An 18,238-nucleotide genomic window follows, 5' to 3' on the forward strand; every position below is an offset into this window, starting at 1 on the left:
CACTAGCTGCGACCATACAGTGTCCGGGATGTCTAATTGCAGGTCCGCTTCCCATTTATTCTTAAGTGATCTAAGTGGCTGTAGGGTTTCCGTGTGCATTCTACGATAAAGGCACGTAACGGCCTTAAACGTCCCTGCCGCCATCATGGTATACTGGCAAGCTAACGACGTTGCAGGCTCCGCTAAGCCCCCCTCCCAGTGTTTCTGTATGGCTCTCACCACCGCCGCATGCAGTAAGTAGTCTCCCCTCGGGAGATCATATCGCTCCTGCAAAGTCTGGTACGGGGACAATATCCCATCTTCGTAGAGATCACCTATCATCTGCAACCCTGCCTCTTCCCAAAAATGCAGTCCCGACCAGTCGCCACCATGTGGGAGCGCCGTCACCATACCCAACGGGATCTCCGGAGCGTACGGGTGTCTAGTGCCGGTTCGCCTCTGCAAGCGGTTCCAGCACAGACGAAGAGAGAGCTCACGCAGAAGCAGTTTCTGTTGTAGAGTAATGTATGCAAGGACATGGCGGGGAGTGCCGAAGTCCCTCCCCTGCTCCGGTCCGCGGTACACTCTCGCTACTTCCTGTGTAAAGAATTGCAACTGAGCTGCTAAGTAATAGAGCTCTAAGTCCGGGACTGCGAGGCCCCCCTCGTCCTTAGGGCGGATCAGCGTTGTCAGTGCTACTCTGCGCCTACCCGGTCCCCACAGGAAGGACACCAACATTGAGCTCAGTCGTTTAAAGATTGCTCCGGGTATCCACACCGGGAGGGTCCGGAAGAAATACAATAGACGCGGCAGTGCTATCATTTTCAGGAGTGCAACTCGGCCCGCCGTTGATAGCGGCAGGGTGGCCCAAAAGGACATACAACCCCTCAATGAGCGGATGCAGCGGCCGACGTTACCGTCGAGGAGATCCGTCTGGTCGTGGTAGACGTGTACTCCGAGGTAGCTCAGGCAATGGGGTTCCCAGTGTATATTCCGGTGAAGAGGAGGACATTCCTCCTCCTTCCGCAGCGGGAAGAGGCAGGTTTTAGACCAATTCACCCGCAGGCCCGATATATTGCTGAAATGCTCCAATAGGCTCTCGGCACCCTCTACCGCTGCCCCAGCGTTGTCCAAAAAGAGGAGGAGGTCGTCTGCGTACAGGGAGATGTAATGCCGCTCTCCCCTGAGGTGCAGCCCGGTGTAATATTCCCCCTTTCTCGCCTGAGCCGCCAGAGGCTCCACTGCAAGCGCAAACAGTAGGGGGGACAGTGCGCATCCCTGCCTGGTCCCCCTAGCCACTTCGTATTGGTCCGATACCAACGACCCGACTCTTACCCTCGCTCTCGCTGAGGAGTAGAGCACCCTCGTCCATTGTATGTATCCCTCTCCGAGGCCGAATGTATGCATCACTCTGTATAAATAGGGCCATTCTAGGCTGTCAAAGGCCTTTTCAATGTCGACTGCCAGCACTAGGGGGGATCGTGCCCCGGAGGGCGGAGTGTCCATCAACCTAAGTAATCTACGAATGTTGTGCGTGGTGTTTCTCGTGGGAATAAAACCTGATTGGTCTTTATGGACCAAGTCTTGCATATGGGCTATCAGTCTAGTGGCCTGCACTCTGCTCAGTATCTTGTAGTCGGTTGTCAGCATAGACAGCGGTCTGTAGGACGCGGGGTCCGTACTTTCCCTACGTGGCTTTAACAATGGGATCATGACAGCTTCACTCATCGATCGGGGGAGTTTGCCTACGCCTTTGGCCTCATTATATATCGTTTGGAGTCTCGGGGCGGCCTCATTATATATCGTTTGGAGTCTCGGGGCTAGTAGATCTAAGTATTTCCCGTAAAACTCAATGGGCAACCCGTCGATCCCCGGCACCTTATTACGCGCCATTCGCTTTACTGCCCCCCTAATTTCGGCCAGGGCAATTGGGCTTCCTAGAGCGTCTGCTTGTTCCTGCTCCAGTCGCGGCAGCTGCAGGTCAGACAGAAAAGCGTCCAGTGCCTCAGTGTGGTCAAGCAGCTCCGCTCTATACAGTCTCTCGTAGTACGATCTGAAGCAGTTTAGGATTGCTGATTGCGTGGTATGGACGTGGTCCCCATTGCCCCTTAAAGCTAAAATCGGCTGACTATTCCGATTAGGGTTCGCCAGCCAGGCCAGGAGTGTTCCCGTTTTGTCTCCCTCAGCCAGAGTCTTCGTAAGGTATACTTTGTAATCAAAACTACGAAGGCGCTCCATCTCCACTGCCACCGCCTCCCGTGCTCCCCTCACTGTCTCCTGTAGGTCAGGACGATTCGGTCGATCCAATTCTACCTCACGAAGAGTGCGCTCAGCCTTGTCTAGGTCGTCAATTATTGTCTTGCGTACCCCTGCGTATTTCCCTATACAGTGACCCCTCACCACTACTTTAAATGCGTCCCATTCTATGGCCCTAGACGAGGCAGTACCCTCATTATCCATAAAATACTGGACTATGCGCTCCCCCAGCTCAGCTCGGAAGGGCGGATCATCCAGCGTATCAGGCCGTAGTTGCCATGTCGGGATTTTGGGAGGTTCAGTCATCCAGTCCAGCGCCAGGAGGAGTGGATTATGGTCAGACAATGTATGTGCTAGGTATTCCGTCCGGGCCACCGCAGTAACCACCGTGGGGGGAGCATAGGAAGGAGTCTAGACGTACATGTAGGTCGTGTATACTAGAGTAGAATGAGTAATCCCGCTCAGTGGGGTGCTGTGCGCGCCAACAGTCAGTCAGGTTCCATGTGGTCTGCCATTCCGATCGACATTTCGCCAGTCGGTGCACAGGGGAGGTGTGTAGTGGTGGGTGCGATCTGTCTAATGTAACATTCTCTACTGAGTTGTAGTCTCCTCCCATCAGCACCGGGCCTGCAAGATAGCTGGCAAGCCCCCTGGAGAGGCCCGCAAAGTAAGCCGCCTGTTCCGTGTTCGGTGCATATATACTACAGAGCACAATGTGTCGGCCTCTAAGGAGTCCTTCAACTGCCACATACCTCCCGTTCGGGTCGATCGTGTGCCTAGTCACCTGAAGGGGTAGTCCCGCTCTAACCCAGATGAGTACCCCCCTAGCATATGCAGAATATACAGTGTAGTACAAGTGGCCCCTCCACCTACGCTGGAGCGCAACACCCTCCTTTTTGGTCAAATGGATCTCCTGTAAGAATGCTATATGTACCCCTCTGCGTTTCAAGTATGAGTGGATCTTGTGTCTCTTCGCCATTGTATTTAACCCCCTCACATTCCAGGACACACATTTCAACAGTCCAACATTAGCCATTGTCCCATTGGAGAACAAACGAATCACTGGCATTCAACATCTTGGACACTGACTTGACCCCTCCCCCCATCCTCCCCAACTGTCCCCCTGTCCCTCCACCCCACTCCACCCCTAGAGTCGCCCCAACCTCTCTAGGCCCTCCCACCCCCAGAACCGGACCTAACTTCAAAAGAGTCGCTCCCATCCAAACAGTTGAGCAACGTGCTCACTAAGTTCCTAGTACGTAGTCAAAGCTACGCTGGCCTTATGGGCCTCGGGGTGCGCACACTAGCTACCGGACCCTCTAGGTGCTTTCTCCTACTCCCCCGCCCTGTCACACATGGCAGTTCCCATACCAGTCCAGTTGCATAATCTACTGCTCCAAAGTTCGTAGGATTAGCAAAAAAGCCCCTTCAGTTCCACTCAGTACCTTGTCAAGGGTTCAGCCTTCGACGATCTCCCCAAATGTCTGCGGTGTGACCTTCGGGCCTCTGACTCCGCCCAGTTCTGACAGTTCTGTGTCCGAGCCCGTTCCATGGTCCTCCGAACCCGATCCCTTCTCCGAATGAGGCAGCGCCGCTCCCGATACTTCCTTCACCGCCTGTAGTGCCGCTCTCCGTTCATCTGCCGTTTGGAAGTTCGTCGGTCTTTTGGAGCTCTGTCCGCGCCCCTTGTGTCGTCTCGAGCGTCTGAGTGATTGTCCCTGGCGCTCTTCCTCCTCCCGAAATCGAGCCCCGTCTGTGCCAGCTTTGTAGGTTTCCCACCAGGCCCAAGCATCCGCCGACGTTGGGGAAAAACAGAGAACTCTCGTCCACCACCACGCGAAGTCTGGCCGGGAATAGTAGCGAGTATTGTAGTCCTTCCGCTCTGAACTCTTTCTTAATAGACAGGAAGGAGGCACGCTGTTTCTGTGTCTCAAACGTATAGTCCGGGAATAGTGTCACTTTGCTGTTATCGACCTGGAATGGGCCCGCCTCCCTTGCTCTCTGCAGTAGCCAGTCTCTGTCCTTGTAGTGTAGCAGCTTTATGACCACCGGGCGCGGAGGGAGACCCGGCTTCGGGGGTCTCGACGGGACTCGGTGCGCTCTCTCCAGAGTGAAAAAAGGGGATAGTCCCTCCGGGGCCACTACTGATTGCAGCCATTCCTGCAGGAAGCTCACCATGTCCGCCCCCTCTGTTTTTTCCGGCAGGCCCACGAGGCGCACGTTGTTCCTCCGGCTACGGTTTTCTGCATCCTCTGCTCTCCTCTCCAGCGCCCGAATCCGGTCCAGCGCGTCTGTGAGCTTCCCATCGAGCGATTTCTGCGCCGGCACCAAGTCCTTTAGAGTTGTTTCCGTTTCCTTGACTCTGTCCGCAAGTTTTGCGTGGTCAGCCCGCAGGAGCCCCAGCCCCGCCGACACCTGCGCTATGTCGTGTTGCAAGGCATCTTTCGTAGCTGCTATGGCCTCCAGGATCCTGTCCTGCATTTGCTGTAGGTCCGTTGCAGGTTGCGTGGGATCCTCAGGCGTGTCCGGGGCAGAGTTTCCGTCACCCTTGGGGCCTTTAGGCTTACCCATGTCTCACCCGCGTCGTCCGGCCGAGGTCCCAGGGGTATGTAGCGGAGGTGATTCCCCCTCGTGCCGAGTTGGACCCCGTACGTCAGCCTGGGGTCACGAAAATCTCTCTCTCAAGCCCTAACCACAAGTTCAGAGTTTCGGTAGGTGACTGAGCCGGGGTCCTCGCGCAAATTCGACTCTAGGTGGGCCTTAGCTGCGCTCCCCCCGAGGCTGGCTCATTCTCCCTTGGGTGGGTGCACCCGACCGGGTAACAGGGTCCTCGGGTCCGCAGGGCCCCCCGCGGAGGTCGCTTTAGGTCCCCTTAGGACGCAGTCCTCTCCAGGCACCAACCAGGCCCTGTGGCACGTAGTTATTGTAGACAGACTCCCCAGCTCAGTAGGAGGTTGTGCCGCTCAGTCTTGGGCAGGTGATGGGGGGGGGGGGAAAAACCCCTCTCAGCGTGTGTGGTTTCTGGTCCGGTCGTAGGCGGGCGATGGGGTCGGCCCCCCCGCAGGGCCGTCGTCCTCCAGGCGCCGCAGTGGAGCACTCACTGGTCTCCCTCCGCGACGCGGGTCCCAGTAGGCCCGCTCAGGGGGGCAGCTAGCAACAGGAACGACACCGCCAGCATGCGCCGGGCAGACCCCCGCACCGGGGCTCCGACTACCTCTCCCGGCAGGGGCGGGGCTCCGCCGTCCCTCCCCAGTCGCAGCGGTCGAGCCGGCGGGATCACCGCTGTCCTCCGTGTCCCGCCGCTGTAGTCTCCGCCGGGCCCCCTCTCCCGCTCGAATGAGCCGACTTCACTCGGTCCGTAGGCCCCAAAGCCGGGGCGTCGATTTTGGCACTCCCGGCGGGGGTGAGGCCCTACCAGTCTCTCCGCTGGTCGTCCTCCGCCACAGGTCGCTCCGCAGTCGGGGGCCAACAACCACCCAGGGGGTGCCTTTCTCTCCGGCGAGGGTCCGCCGGCCGTACTCAACGCTGGCGGCCGCTGAGGAGGGCGCTCTCGAAGTCGCGGAGCGTTCAGCTACTCTGGGGTCGCCATCTTGGCTGTCGGAGAGCCAGCTTCGTCTCCGCTCGCAGCCGCCTTCAGAGGAGCCCCGCAGGTCCGAGCTGCAGAACGGAGCAGTCACAAGGTGAGCTCTCGGGATCCACCCGAGTTGCGCGGGGATCCCGGGCCAAGGGCAGGAGGAAATCAGGATTGCCGGGCGGAGGGTCGGGAGCCTCGTTAGGCTGCGACCTTTCTCATCGGCTGCTAGCCACGCCCCCCTCCACACAAATGGAATGATGAGGAGGATTGGGAAGTCCAATATACTACCTGCTAATGTCATACGAAAATAAAGAAACAACCTCCTGAAGACCATAGAGCTCATTCAACCACAGCCAAGGCAGCCACCACTGCTTTTCAACATGGAGTTCTGGTCCTCAACACCTGCAAAGTGGCTACGTGGGTATTCGTGCACACGTTTGCCAAACATTGCTTGAATAACCAGGTCCATAGTGAAGGCCTTTCCGGTCTAAATCTTTTGCGCAGTCCCTCTTCCGAGGATGATATTGCTTGGGTATCTGTTCTAAAGTAAGGAATCTGCGGCTAGATGTTTCTATCAGATGGACAAGTTACTTGCCTTTGGTAACGCCTTATCATGATCTAGCTCAGATTCCTTACTGACCCACTCATCCTCCCTGCACTGCGGATCAGTTTTTAGTGTTGGTGATGTTCCCCTTCAGGGCTCTAGTTGTTTTTAATACATCATGGTCAATCAAGCCAAGTCAAGTCAGGGACATTTGTATTGCGCACACATCACTCCAGGAGTCTCATGGCGCATGCAGGCGGCTCTGAAAAAAGACTGCTGGCTTAGTTATCAAATAGCCATGTTTTTATCTTCTTGCGAAAGCAGCAATGGTCAGAGATGGAGCGTAGATGTAAGGGCATTTTAGTTCAGGATGCTGGGGCAAGAAAGGAGAAAGCTCTACCCCCTTTTCTAGCCGTTTGAATTCTAAGGGGAGTAAGCAGTGCATCATTCCTAGATCTGAGTATCCTACTTGGCTGATACCAACGTAACGTTCCTGACCAGTATCTTGGGCCAGCTCCGTACATGTTTTTATGAGTCAGACAAAGAGTTTTAAAAAGAATCTGTTTTTTCACCGGAAGCCAATGAAGGGTTTTTAAACATGGAGCAGAAAAGGATCTATATGAAAGATCTAAAACACGCCTAGCAGCTGTGTTCTGCAGGATCTGAAGCCTGTTGAAAAGGTTTTCATTTATTGAGAGCAGTAAAGCATTGCCGTAGTCCATCCTGTTTATGCTCAGCCCCTGGACTAATGGCTTCCGCGCATCATTTGGGATCCCTTTGAAGACCCTTCGCAAACTGCGCATTACACCAAAACAGGTGCCAATGATGTGGTTTATTTGGCTTTTCATTGACAACTGGTTGTCCATGTAAAAACCGAGGTTGCGGACCGTTTCCTTGATGGTTGGGCAGGGGCCTAGATTGACTGGCCTCCAGTCATGTGCCCAGTGTTCTGTGGCCTTGCCAATGAGCATAATCTCCGACTTACCACCATTTAGTTGAAGGTGTTTAGATCTCAACCACCGATCCACATGGGACAGACAGTTTTGGAAATGTTGCTTGGTTTCAATAGGGTCCAGGCCTAAGGTGACCAGAATCTGCGTATCATCTGCATACGATATAACATCAAACCCGTAGGCTCTGATCACCCTAGCCAAGGGGCTCATGTACAGGTTAAAAAGTGTCAGGCTCAAAATAGAGCCCTGTGGCACTCCCATCTTCACAGGTCTTTCACATGAAATGCTGTTTCCCACCTGAACAGTTGTTACACGGTCAGATAAGTAGCTTTTAAGCCATTTAAGGGCATTTCCTCTGACACCAATCTTCAAGAACCGATGTTCTAAAATGCTGTGGGAGATGGTGTCAAAGGCGGCGAACAGGTCGAGCAGGACGAGGATGACTGACTGATGTTTGTCTAATGCCGGCGGCGAACAGGTCGAGCAGGACGAGGATGACTGACTGATGTTTGTGGGACACCCCCGCGCCGCACGGCCACCAGCTGCTGCGTGTGCCCCCAGTGCCTGCCTCTGTCTCAGCGCCGGCCGCGCTGCCGCCCTGAGCGATCTCCGTGGTTTCCCCCGTTTTTTGCCGCTAATTGTGATTGTTTTTCCCTGAATTTGTGCTTGTTTTCTTTATTCCCTAGATCGTGTGTCTCTGTGGTTTCCCCCGTTTTTGCCGCTAATTGTGATTGTTTTTCCGGAATTTGTGCTTGTTTGTCTCTGTATTTCTCTCCCGCTTTTGCCTGAATTTGTGCCTGTTAATTGCCGCTTATCGCCGCGCTCTGCCCCCGCTTCCCGCCACCGCCTTGAGCCCCGCCCCTTTCTCTTCTGTTTCCCTCCCCGCTCCCGCCTCCCAGCTGCTCCGCCCACCCGCGCACTTCGCCTTAAATGGCGACCGTGCGGACGCGCAGCGGTCACGCGCAGCGGGCGCGCCGATTGTGCGCCGAAGGCGCGCCAAAGGTAAGCCCGTCTGCGCCCGTCCGCGACCGGATCGCGACCAGCGCCAGGACCCCTGGCCCCCACCGACGGAAGCCGACCCGACGATCCTACGACGCCGCCGACCTCATCGCACTCAACACCGGCCACATCCCAGGATGTCACCGAGCCGCCCCGAAGCACACCCACGGACCTTTCAGCTGCAACGCCTGCAAGTTCTCCTGCATCCGGACCTTCCCTGCACCCACCAAGCCGAACTCCAGCAGCACCCACCTCAAGTGTATCCTGCTCAACACCCGCTCCATCCACAGACACGCCGTAGAACTCTGGAACCTGCTCGACACCACCGCCCCCGACGTTGCCTTCATCACCGAGACCTGGATGAACGCCTCCTCAGCCCCAGACATCGCCATCGCCATCCCAGAAGGCTACAAGATCGTCCGGAGGGACCGAGACAACCAGACCGGAGGAGGCATCGCCATCATCCACAGAGACACCATCCGCATCACCACCAACACCGATGACACCCTCACCACCGCCGAACACCTGCACTTCCAGATCCACACCAACCCGAAGACCACCCTCAGAGGCACCCTGATCTACCGACCCCCGGGACCACGCACACGATTCAGCGAGGACATCGCCGACTTCGTCAGCCCGCACGCTCTCCCCTCCGCCGACTACATCCTCCTGGGGGACCTCAACTTCCACCTGGAGAACAACAACGACCGCAACACCATCAGCCTGCTCGACAACCTCGGACTCAAGCAACTGGTGACCACCCCCACCCACCTCGCCGGACACACACTCGACGCCGTCTTCTCATCCAGCAAAGACGTCACCTTCAGCCACGCAACAGGACTCCACTGGACGGACCACAGCTGCGTCCACTTCACCTTCAGAAGAACGACGATCCACCACCTCCAGCAACAGGTTGCTCGAAGAAGCTGGAACAAGATCACAGCCGAGCAGCTCACCGCCTCCCTGAGCCAGCACCCGCCCGCCAACTCTGCGAACCCCAGCCAGGCCGCCGACAACCTCACGAAATGGATCAACGACTGCGCGGACGAACTCGCCCCTCTGAGAACCCCACCCAGCAGATCCTGCAGCAGAAAAACACCATGGTTCACCGACGAACTCAAGAGCTCCAAGAAGAACTGTCGAGCCCTCGAGAAAGTCTGGAGAAGGGAGCCAACCACGGACAACATGACCACCCTCAAGCTCGCCACCCGGAAACACCACCAACTGATCCGCGCCACCAAGAAAAATGCATACAAGGACCGGCTGGACAACAACGCACACAACTGCAAGGAACTCTTCAACATCGTGAAAGAGCTCTCCAACCCCAGCGCCGGAAACAACGACATCACCCCATCGCAAGACCTCTGCAACTCCCTCGCGTCCTACTTCCACAACAAGATCACGGACATACACAACAGCTTCAACAACCAACCAACGCAAGCCACAACCACAACGACGCCACCCACCACCACCCTCCGCACCTGGACCCCGATCAGCACCGAAGACACCATCCGCACCATGAACTCCATCCATTCCGGATCTCCGACTGACCCCTGCCCTCACCACATCTTCAACAAGGCCGACGCTGTCCTCGCACCCCACCTGCGGGACATCATCAACACCTCCTTCGACACCGCCACCTTCCCTGAGAGCTGGAAGCACGCCGAACTCAGCGCTCTCCTCAAGAAACCTACAGCAAACCCCACCGACCTCAAGAACTACCGTCCCATCTCGCTCCTCCCGTTCCCGGCCAAAGTCATCGAGAAGACCGTCAACAAACAGCTGGCCGCCTTCCTCGAGACGAATGGATCCCTCGACCCCTCACAGTCCGGCTTCCGAGCGAACCACAGCACCGAGACCGCCCTCATCGCCGCCACCGACGACCTTCGAACCCTGATGGACAACGGCGAAACAGCGGCCCTCATCCTCCTGGACCTCTCCGCGGCTTTCGACACGGTCTGCCACCGCACCCTAGTACAGCGCCTCAGCAACATCGGAATCCAGGAGAAGGCACTGGAATGGATCACCTCCTTCCTCGACGGAAGAACACAAAGAGTCCGCCTACCACCGTACAAGTCAGAGGCCACCGAAGTCATCTGCGGCGTCCCTCAAGGATCCTCACTGAGCCCCACCCTCTTCAACGTCTACATGAGCCCCCTCGCGGCCATCGTACGCAAACACAACCTGAACATCATCTCCTACGCCGACGACACCCAGCTGATCCTCTCCCTGACCAACGACCCCGACACCGCCAGAGCCAACCTGCACGAAGGGATGAGAGACGTAGCCGAATGGATGACGACCAGCCGCCTGAAACTGAACTCAGACAAGACGGAGGTCCTCATCCTGGGCTCCACGCCCTCCGCCTGGGACGACTCCTGGTGGCCCCCCGCCCTGGGCACCGCACCCAAACCGACGGACCACGCACGCAACCTGGGCTTCATACTGGACTCCTCCCTCTCCATGACCAGACAAGTCAACGCCATCTCCTCGTCATGCTTCAACATCCTGCGCATGCTACGTAAGATCTTCCGGTGGATCCCCACCGAGACGAGGAAGACGGTCACCCAGGCCCTCGTCACCAGCCGACTGGACTACGGCAACGCCCTCTACGCCGGAACCACCGCCAAACTCCAGAAGAGACTCCAGCGGATCCAGAACGCCTCGGCGAGACTCATCCTCGACATCCCCCGACGCAGCCACATCTCCGGACACCTGAGAGATCTACACTGGCTCCCGGTCAACAAGAGAATCACCTTCCGGCTCCTCACCCACGCGCACAAAGCCCTACACGACCAAGGCCCGAGCTACCTCAACAACCGGATCAACTTCTACACTCCCAAGCGCCTCCTCAGATCAACCAACCACGCCCTCGCCACCGTCCCCCGCATCCGAAGAGCGACAACAGGAGGAAGATCCTTTTCCTACCTGGCCGCCAAGACCTGGAACTCACTTCCGACCGATCTGCGCCTGACCCAAGACCACCTCTCCTTCAGGAAGAAGCTCAAGACCTGGCTGTTCGAGCAGTAGCGGCACCCCCCCCCCCCCCTCCCAGCGCCTTGAGACCCTACGGGTGAGTAGTGCGCTCTACAAATGACCTGATTGATTGATTGATTGAATGCCAGCCTGATATTGTCGGTGACCTCGACCAATGCTGTCTCGGTACTGTGCGCCGCCCTGAAGCCGGACTGTAAAGAGTCTAAAAGTCCATGCTTCTCGAGCTGGTTAACAAGCTGTTGGTTAATAAGGGATTCCAGCATCTTCCCAAAATAGGGAAGCAGAGAGATGGAACGATAATTTAGGAGAAGTTTTGGATCGGCCGTTGTTTTTTTAAAAATAGGTCTCACTCTGGCTGCTTTCCATATTATAGGGAAGTCCGCCTCTAAGAGTGACTTATTAAAAAGACCGATTAAACTTTCCAACAATACCGGAGCAATGGTGACGGAAAATTTTTGAGTCACTTCATGTCTCCATGCTTCTGTCATGGAAAGTTGTGAAAAGTACTGACGTGAGCGCGTCGAGGTGAAGCCTATACAGGCGATGTGGATGTCACGATAAACTCGACTCCTGTGACGTCATGCGGAATCGACCGACACAACCTATCGGCCAGCAGGGGTACTGCTTCCAAAAATCTTTCGAATCAAGCCTGACGCCTGTAAGTTGTAAGTTAAGCAATCTGCGGCCAGATCATGTCTCTACCAGATAAGGTAATAAAGAAGGTAAGTAAATTGTCCCTTAAAATTAGAAATGGGGCAGACAATGGTTGAGCTCGTTTTTGCACTTGCATTCATGAGGAGATGAGCACAAGTAGCTCTTTCTCTTGTGATTTACTTGGAATCCAACATCAATATCACCAGGTTTTACCTTATTGTTTTTGTCAGTGCAGTTGAGAACACTAGCTATAATAAAGTATGCAAAACAAGTGCATACACCATTTGCATACTTTAAACTAAGTTTATTGGCGAATTTAAGTTCAACAATCTCATTTGAAGTGTATTTGTGCTAAATCTTTCTTTTCTAAAGTTCATTTTTACCACTGGTTTAGTTTGATCCTACCACTCTTTCCTTTTCACTTGTTCACTAGGAATTGGGTTGCCCAGGCATGATCTTGTACTAGGAATTAGGGCAAATAGTTCTTGAGTGGTACCATTCCTTCTATTATTGCTGAAACAAACACTGAGGTAACCCTACCGGAATGAGGCAGCTTAATTCAAGCCTATAAATATTTCTTTGGTGGGTCCAGCACACTTTGTCTTATTCGTACCACTGAATAACCCCTGAGCATCAGTCATTGGTGCTGCCATAGCCTAAGGTTCTTCAAACTGATTCCCTGCATGGTAGTTGCCAGCATCAAACCTGTCTTCTGACTACATTTCCTGCTTCTGTCTCTTGAAAGCCCACTGTCTCAAAGAGACTTGCTGTAAGTCACATCCTTATCTGATAATGTTTCTTTCTGTTTTGTTTTTAGGGTGAAAAGACTTTGTGATCATGAGCTGGAGCTTCCTCACGCGACTGCTAGAGGAGATTCACAATCACTCCACCTTTGTTGGCAAAATATGGCTGACCATCTTGATTGTGTTTCGCATCGTCCTGACTGTCGTTGGCGGAGAATCAATATATTACGACGAGCAGAGCAAGTTTGTGTGCAACACACAGTCACCAGGATGCGAGAACGTCTGCTACGATGCCTTTGCACCCTTATCTCATGTAAGGTTCTGGGTTTTCCAGATCATACTCGTGACTACGCCATCCTTACTGTACCTGTGCTATGCCATTCACAAAATCGCCAGAATGGCCGAGCGCAACGAGAAAAGGTCCAAAGGCAAAAACATGGCTGTTCGTTGGAAGAGGAACCGAGCCCTGGAGGAGACCGAAGATGACCATGAGGAGGATCCCATGATGTACCCAGAAATGGAGATGGAAAGTGAAAAAGAGATCCAGAGTCCAGACAATGACAAAACTAAACATGATGGCCGCCGACGAATTCGGGCTGATGGCCTCATGAAAATCTATGTACTGCAGCTACTCATCAGGACTGCTTTTGAGGTTGCATTTCTTATTGGACAATATTTCATGTATGGATTTGAAGTTATCCCTAAGTTTACCTGCAGCACAGCTCCTTGCAACCACATAGTGGACTGTTTTGTTTCGAGGCCCACAGAAAAAACTATTTTTCTACTAATAATGTATGGGGTGAGTTGCCTGTGTTTGCTTCTGAACGTGTTGGAGATGATTCATTTGGGATTTGGGACAATTCGGGATGTTCTGAGGAGCAAGAAGAAAGTGCTGGAAGACCCAACTTCCTACGCATATCCGTTTACTTGGAATACACCTTCTGCACCCCCTGGGTACAACATTGCAGTTAAGCCAGATCAGATCCAGTACACAGAACTTTCCAATGCTAAGATGGCCTACAAGCAGAACAAAGCTAACATAGCTCAAGAGCAGCAATATGGGAGCCATGACGAGAACATTCCACCAAACCTGGAGAACCTGCAGCGGGAGATTAGAATGGCTCAGGAGCGCCTTGACCTAGCAATCCAGATATACAACACTCAGAGCAACCCAGGAACCTTGAAAGAGAAGAAATCTAAACCATGCTCCAGCAAAAGCAGCAGCAGCAGCAAAGCGGGAGATGGGAAGGCTAAATCGTGGCTTTAAAACACAACCAGGCCTTGTGTTCTCAACCTCTGCTGAATACCAGTGTTGGTTCTTTTTAGTTGAGGGACACAGTTTGTTACATTACTGCAAGCAGTAAAGACAATGATGGAAAAATGAGATCAGTTTATATGCACTTAATCTTCTCCAGCAATACAATTACAGCACTTGATTACTAGAATTGCCAAAATGAAGCAAATACATGTGAATGATTCTTGTTGAATAGTTTGTGCATAAAGACAGTATGATGGTATTTGTGCACATTTAGTTTTTGTATTTGTAAATGGGGTCACTACAGTTAATCTTTTTTTATATGAAAGACCATTGGTTACAGCCTATATTTCGTAAGTACTGTCATCGCACCATTTGAAGTGCCTTTGTTACATATTCCTCTGCTGGCTGCTGATATTTCAGGTTGTTGGGGGATTTGATGAGTGTTCCTACAGAGACCATATTGATTAAAACCAAAATGTTGAAGTTCTTTTGGAACTTGTTGAATGATTTTTGGCAGATTAATTCACCATGACAGGATGTCTGAAGGATTATTTATGTTTAATACTATGTGGAAAAATGGCTAGTACAGGTTTGACTCAAAATAGTGATCTGATGGATACATTTTCCCACATATTCCTTACTCTATGAATTATTTCTCCTGGCTTCAGACTACTCTGGTAAACCTTTCCATGGTGCCCCAGCAGCAGCTCTGCCTCCAGGCATGATACCACAGCATATATTAGGCACTTATAGGCATTCTGGTGTCAGTTCCTGTTCTTTCACACATTATTGATGCAAGGCAGAAGCTCTCTCTCTCTGTGTTTCACCCATAGAATTCCTTCTGCAATTCAACAGTGACTAAGCCAGATGTCTCCTCCGAAACATTCAGGTTTCAAGTCTTGTCATAGATGCCGCAAGAAGATGTCCCATTCTGATCCACATGACAATTGCATATGGTGTCTCAGACATAGCTCGGAGCTGTGGCTTGAAATTCTTATGCCTTCATGCACCTGAACTCCTCCAGGAAGAGGGAGGCCAAATTGTTTCTGGCTAAGAACCAGATAAGATCACCTAAGCAATCTTTTCCAGCTGTTTTTTTTGGGTGGGAAGTTATTCCAAGAGATCTTCCTACAAAAAGCAAGAGAAGCACCATAGGAAGGAGAAATCATCTTCTTCCTACAGAAATGGTCCAGCTCCACAGCGCCTTTCAGTGTCTCAGCACTGGTCCAGGATGGTAAAATTGTCCACATCGCTTGTCAGATTCTGACATTGATGCAGATAAGACTGGAATTTCCAGTTCCATAAAACGCACAAGTCAAGGTCTTTCAGCTAACCTAACCGGTCAAGATGGCTCGTACACCCTGTGGTCCACCCCAAAACATGTGCCTGCAGTCTTTGCAGCTCTTAAACCATGCCCCCAAAGAGGGTGTCTTGGGTTGGGGGAAGGAATAAGGACATAAGGGGCGATTGTATAGTGGCAAACTTCAGGGATCCCAAACTTGTAGGTCACATCCTAAGACTCCCGAATAGGAACCATACAAGTACTATTCGTGCGGTACCACTGGGCTGTTTTTATCCTAGAAAGTGGAGCAGCATGAACAATGTCAGTGGGTTTACAAAGTGGCGGGATGGAAAACTATCTAATAACATTCCACAATATACAAATAAGATGCGAATCCCAGAGTTTATGACCCACCTTCGCCCTTCATATGATCAACCTCAGTGGAGAAATAGGTTTTCACCCTTGCAGGATCTTGAAGAAAATGATTGACTACTGCCCGGTGGTAGGGCCCCCACCTCCAGTGCCCCGGGAAGGGGTAAAGATGCCCTTTCTTTGGAAAATGTACCTATTGCAAGCCAAAGCATTACTAGGGGAGGTATAAGGAATCTGGACCTGTGGGGAACTGTGTCTATAGCTCCCCAGATACAGAGGGAGGAGTCGGCTAGTTCTCTTGTGATTTTTTTCAGAAGAGAGGAGTGGGCTAGACCTGGTGGGCTCATTAAAAAGAAAAGAGGAGAGGGGAGGACTAAGTTTTATCTCCTGGAATGTGGCAGGTTTGGGGGCCAAACTGAACTCAGTGGACTGGTGTGAGTACATTAGGGGTTTTCATATTATAGTCCTCCAAGAGACTTGGGCTCTAACCCCAGATCATTTACAATTGGAGGGCTATAAATGTTTTTTTGGGCCTGCTAAAGAGTCAAGCTCAGGAAGGGCTAGGGGTGGTCTAGTCATTTATGTTAATTTAGAAATAAAGGGTAATTGGACTCAATCAGGCTGGGTGTCTGATACCCTGCAGGCAATAAGATTTCAGGGAGTAGGACAGAGCTTCCTAATCCTGAACTTTTATAATTCAGGACCCGTGGATGGTCATTTTCCTGTAATAATTGAACTGGAAACAAGGTTAAAGGATGAATTAGAGTCAGGGAAAGCGGGATTTGAACCGACTGTTCTACTAATGGGGGACTTTAATTGTCACCTTTGTACAAGTTTACTTACGTTTTCCCCTGACTGGTCATCATGTCCGAGGGAAACTGGGCCACATTTTGACCATGGCAGAGAAGGCTCTATGCTAATGAAAGTCTGTGAATCCTTTGCCCTGTCTCATACCATGGATTTATTGTCAGTCAAACCAGGAGAGGCTGTTACACCGACATTTAAGGGTAGAGGATGTGCCTCTGTTATAGACTTTATAATGATCTCCGCTTTCGGTAAACATAGTATTTTGGAGGCTCAAATTGAGTGGAGTCCTTTCAGTGATCACAACCCCTTAACTCTCTTATTAAAATACAACAATATTGTAGCTAAGCCGCAAAAAGGGGACACAGTAATGTATCCTATAGACCAAGGGAGGCGGTTGAGATGGTCCACGATCAACCCACTAGATTTTTATAGCTCCCTAATAAAGAATGGTAAAAATTATATTGATGTTTGTCTGGACTTAGAAATGGGAGATAGGGAGGTGGTAGTAGCGTTTGAATCACTAACAAAGGTGGCAGAGGGACTTTTGAAAACTAAAAAGCCCCTCAAAGTACATTCCTCTCCCAGATGGTTTAATTCAAAGTGCTCTTTGGCTCTTAGAGAGCTAAAACAAGCCCTAAAGGACTCCCCGAGAGACAAGACGGTAATAGCTCTCTGCAGGCAAAACTATAAGGCCCAGGTTAAGGTTAGGAAGTTGGAACTACACAAGGAGGTGTGGGCAGACCTTAGAGAAGCAGGGGAGAACAGAGACTTTACTCAGTTTTGGAGAATCATAAATAGACCAGGTCTCCAAGACTCGAGTGCATTAACTATCGGTACTAATATTCTCCCAGGTGACTGGATAGCCCACTTCCAAGGTCTTTATAACCAACATGATGAGTCATTGGTGGCAAAGCAGGACTCATGTTTTGCACGTAGTAAAGTGGCTCTGGAATTTTCACTCCTCGAGGTCCTGAAGGCCATCCAGGGACTGTCTAGAAATAAAGCTCCGGGGCCGGATGGGACCCCGCCGGATCTCTTCCTGAGCAAAACTGACTTGTGGGCACCTATTTTGACCAGAGTCTTAAACGCGGCCATTAAAACAGGACTCCCACGTTCTTGGTCTACAGCTGTGATTGTCCCTATTTATAAGAAAGGCTGTAGGGACAATCCACAATGCTATAGGCCAATTTCGTTAATTGACGTCTCAGCAAAACTTCTGGGGAGAGTTATATTAAACCGGTTATCTGAGTGGACTGATCTCCACAACACCCTGGTGGAGACTCAATATGGATTTAGAACGGGTAGGTCAACGAGTGACCAATGTCTTAATCTATATCTGTTGGCTGCTAAATACACTAAAAGTGAAAATGGTACCCTGTTTATGGGGTTCATGGACCTAGCAGCAGCCTTTGATAATGTGAACAGATCTAAACTGTGGGCTCTGATGCAGGAGTTGGGGATGGAATCAGACTTGATTGACATCCTAAGGGAGCTTCATTGGAACACCACGGCCAAGGTCCGCTACAGCGCGGGAGGGGTGAGTACTGATCCCTTCCCGTGCTCTAGCGGGGTGAGGCAGGGGTGTATCCTGGCTCCCTTTTTATTTTCTCTCTACATTAATGGATTGGAGAGTGCACTGCTGACTCTGGGAACGGACTGCCCGAGAGCAGGACGGCGTCAGATACCTGTACTTTTGTACGCGGATGACGCCGTCCTCCTTGCTAGAACTGCGGTCGGCCTGCAGTGCCTCATTGAGGGGTTTGGTAGCTTCATGGAGAGTTTGGATCTCTCCGTGAATCTCAGCAAATCTTTCATCATGG

The 18,238-nt window shown here is 52.1% G+C and overlaps 1 protein-coding gene across 5 annotated transcripts in view; it reads left to right on the forward strand.

Annotated features, from left to right (window-relative positions):
* The window catches only part of GJC1 (gap junction protein gamma 1), a 346,863-nt gene extending 332,418 nt beyond the window's left edge, over positions 1 to 14,445 (forward strand). For all 5 annotated transcript variants that reach the window (XM_078645149.1, XM_078645150.1, XM_078645151.1 and 2 more), the window contains one exon: positions 12,774 to 14,445. In XM_078645149.1, the coding sequence (XP_078501275.1) occupies positions 12,794 to 13,966 (1,173 nt within the window). In that variant the 5' untranslated portion in view covers positions 12,774 to 12,793 and the 3' untranslated portion in view covers positions 13,967 to 14,445. The remainder of the gene's footprint in view (positions 1 to 12,773) is intronic.
* Positions 14,446 to 18,238: the final 3,793 nt, after the last annotated feature.

This window comes from Lissotriton helveticus, chromosome 5_1, assembly GCF_964261635.1.
Source record: "Lissotriton helveticus chromosome 5_1, aLisHel1.1, whole genome shotgun sequence".
NCBI lineage: Eukaryota > Metazoa > Chordata > Amphibia > Caudata > Salamandridae > Lissotriton > Lissotriton helveticus.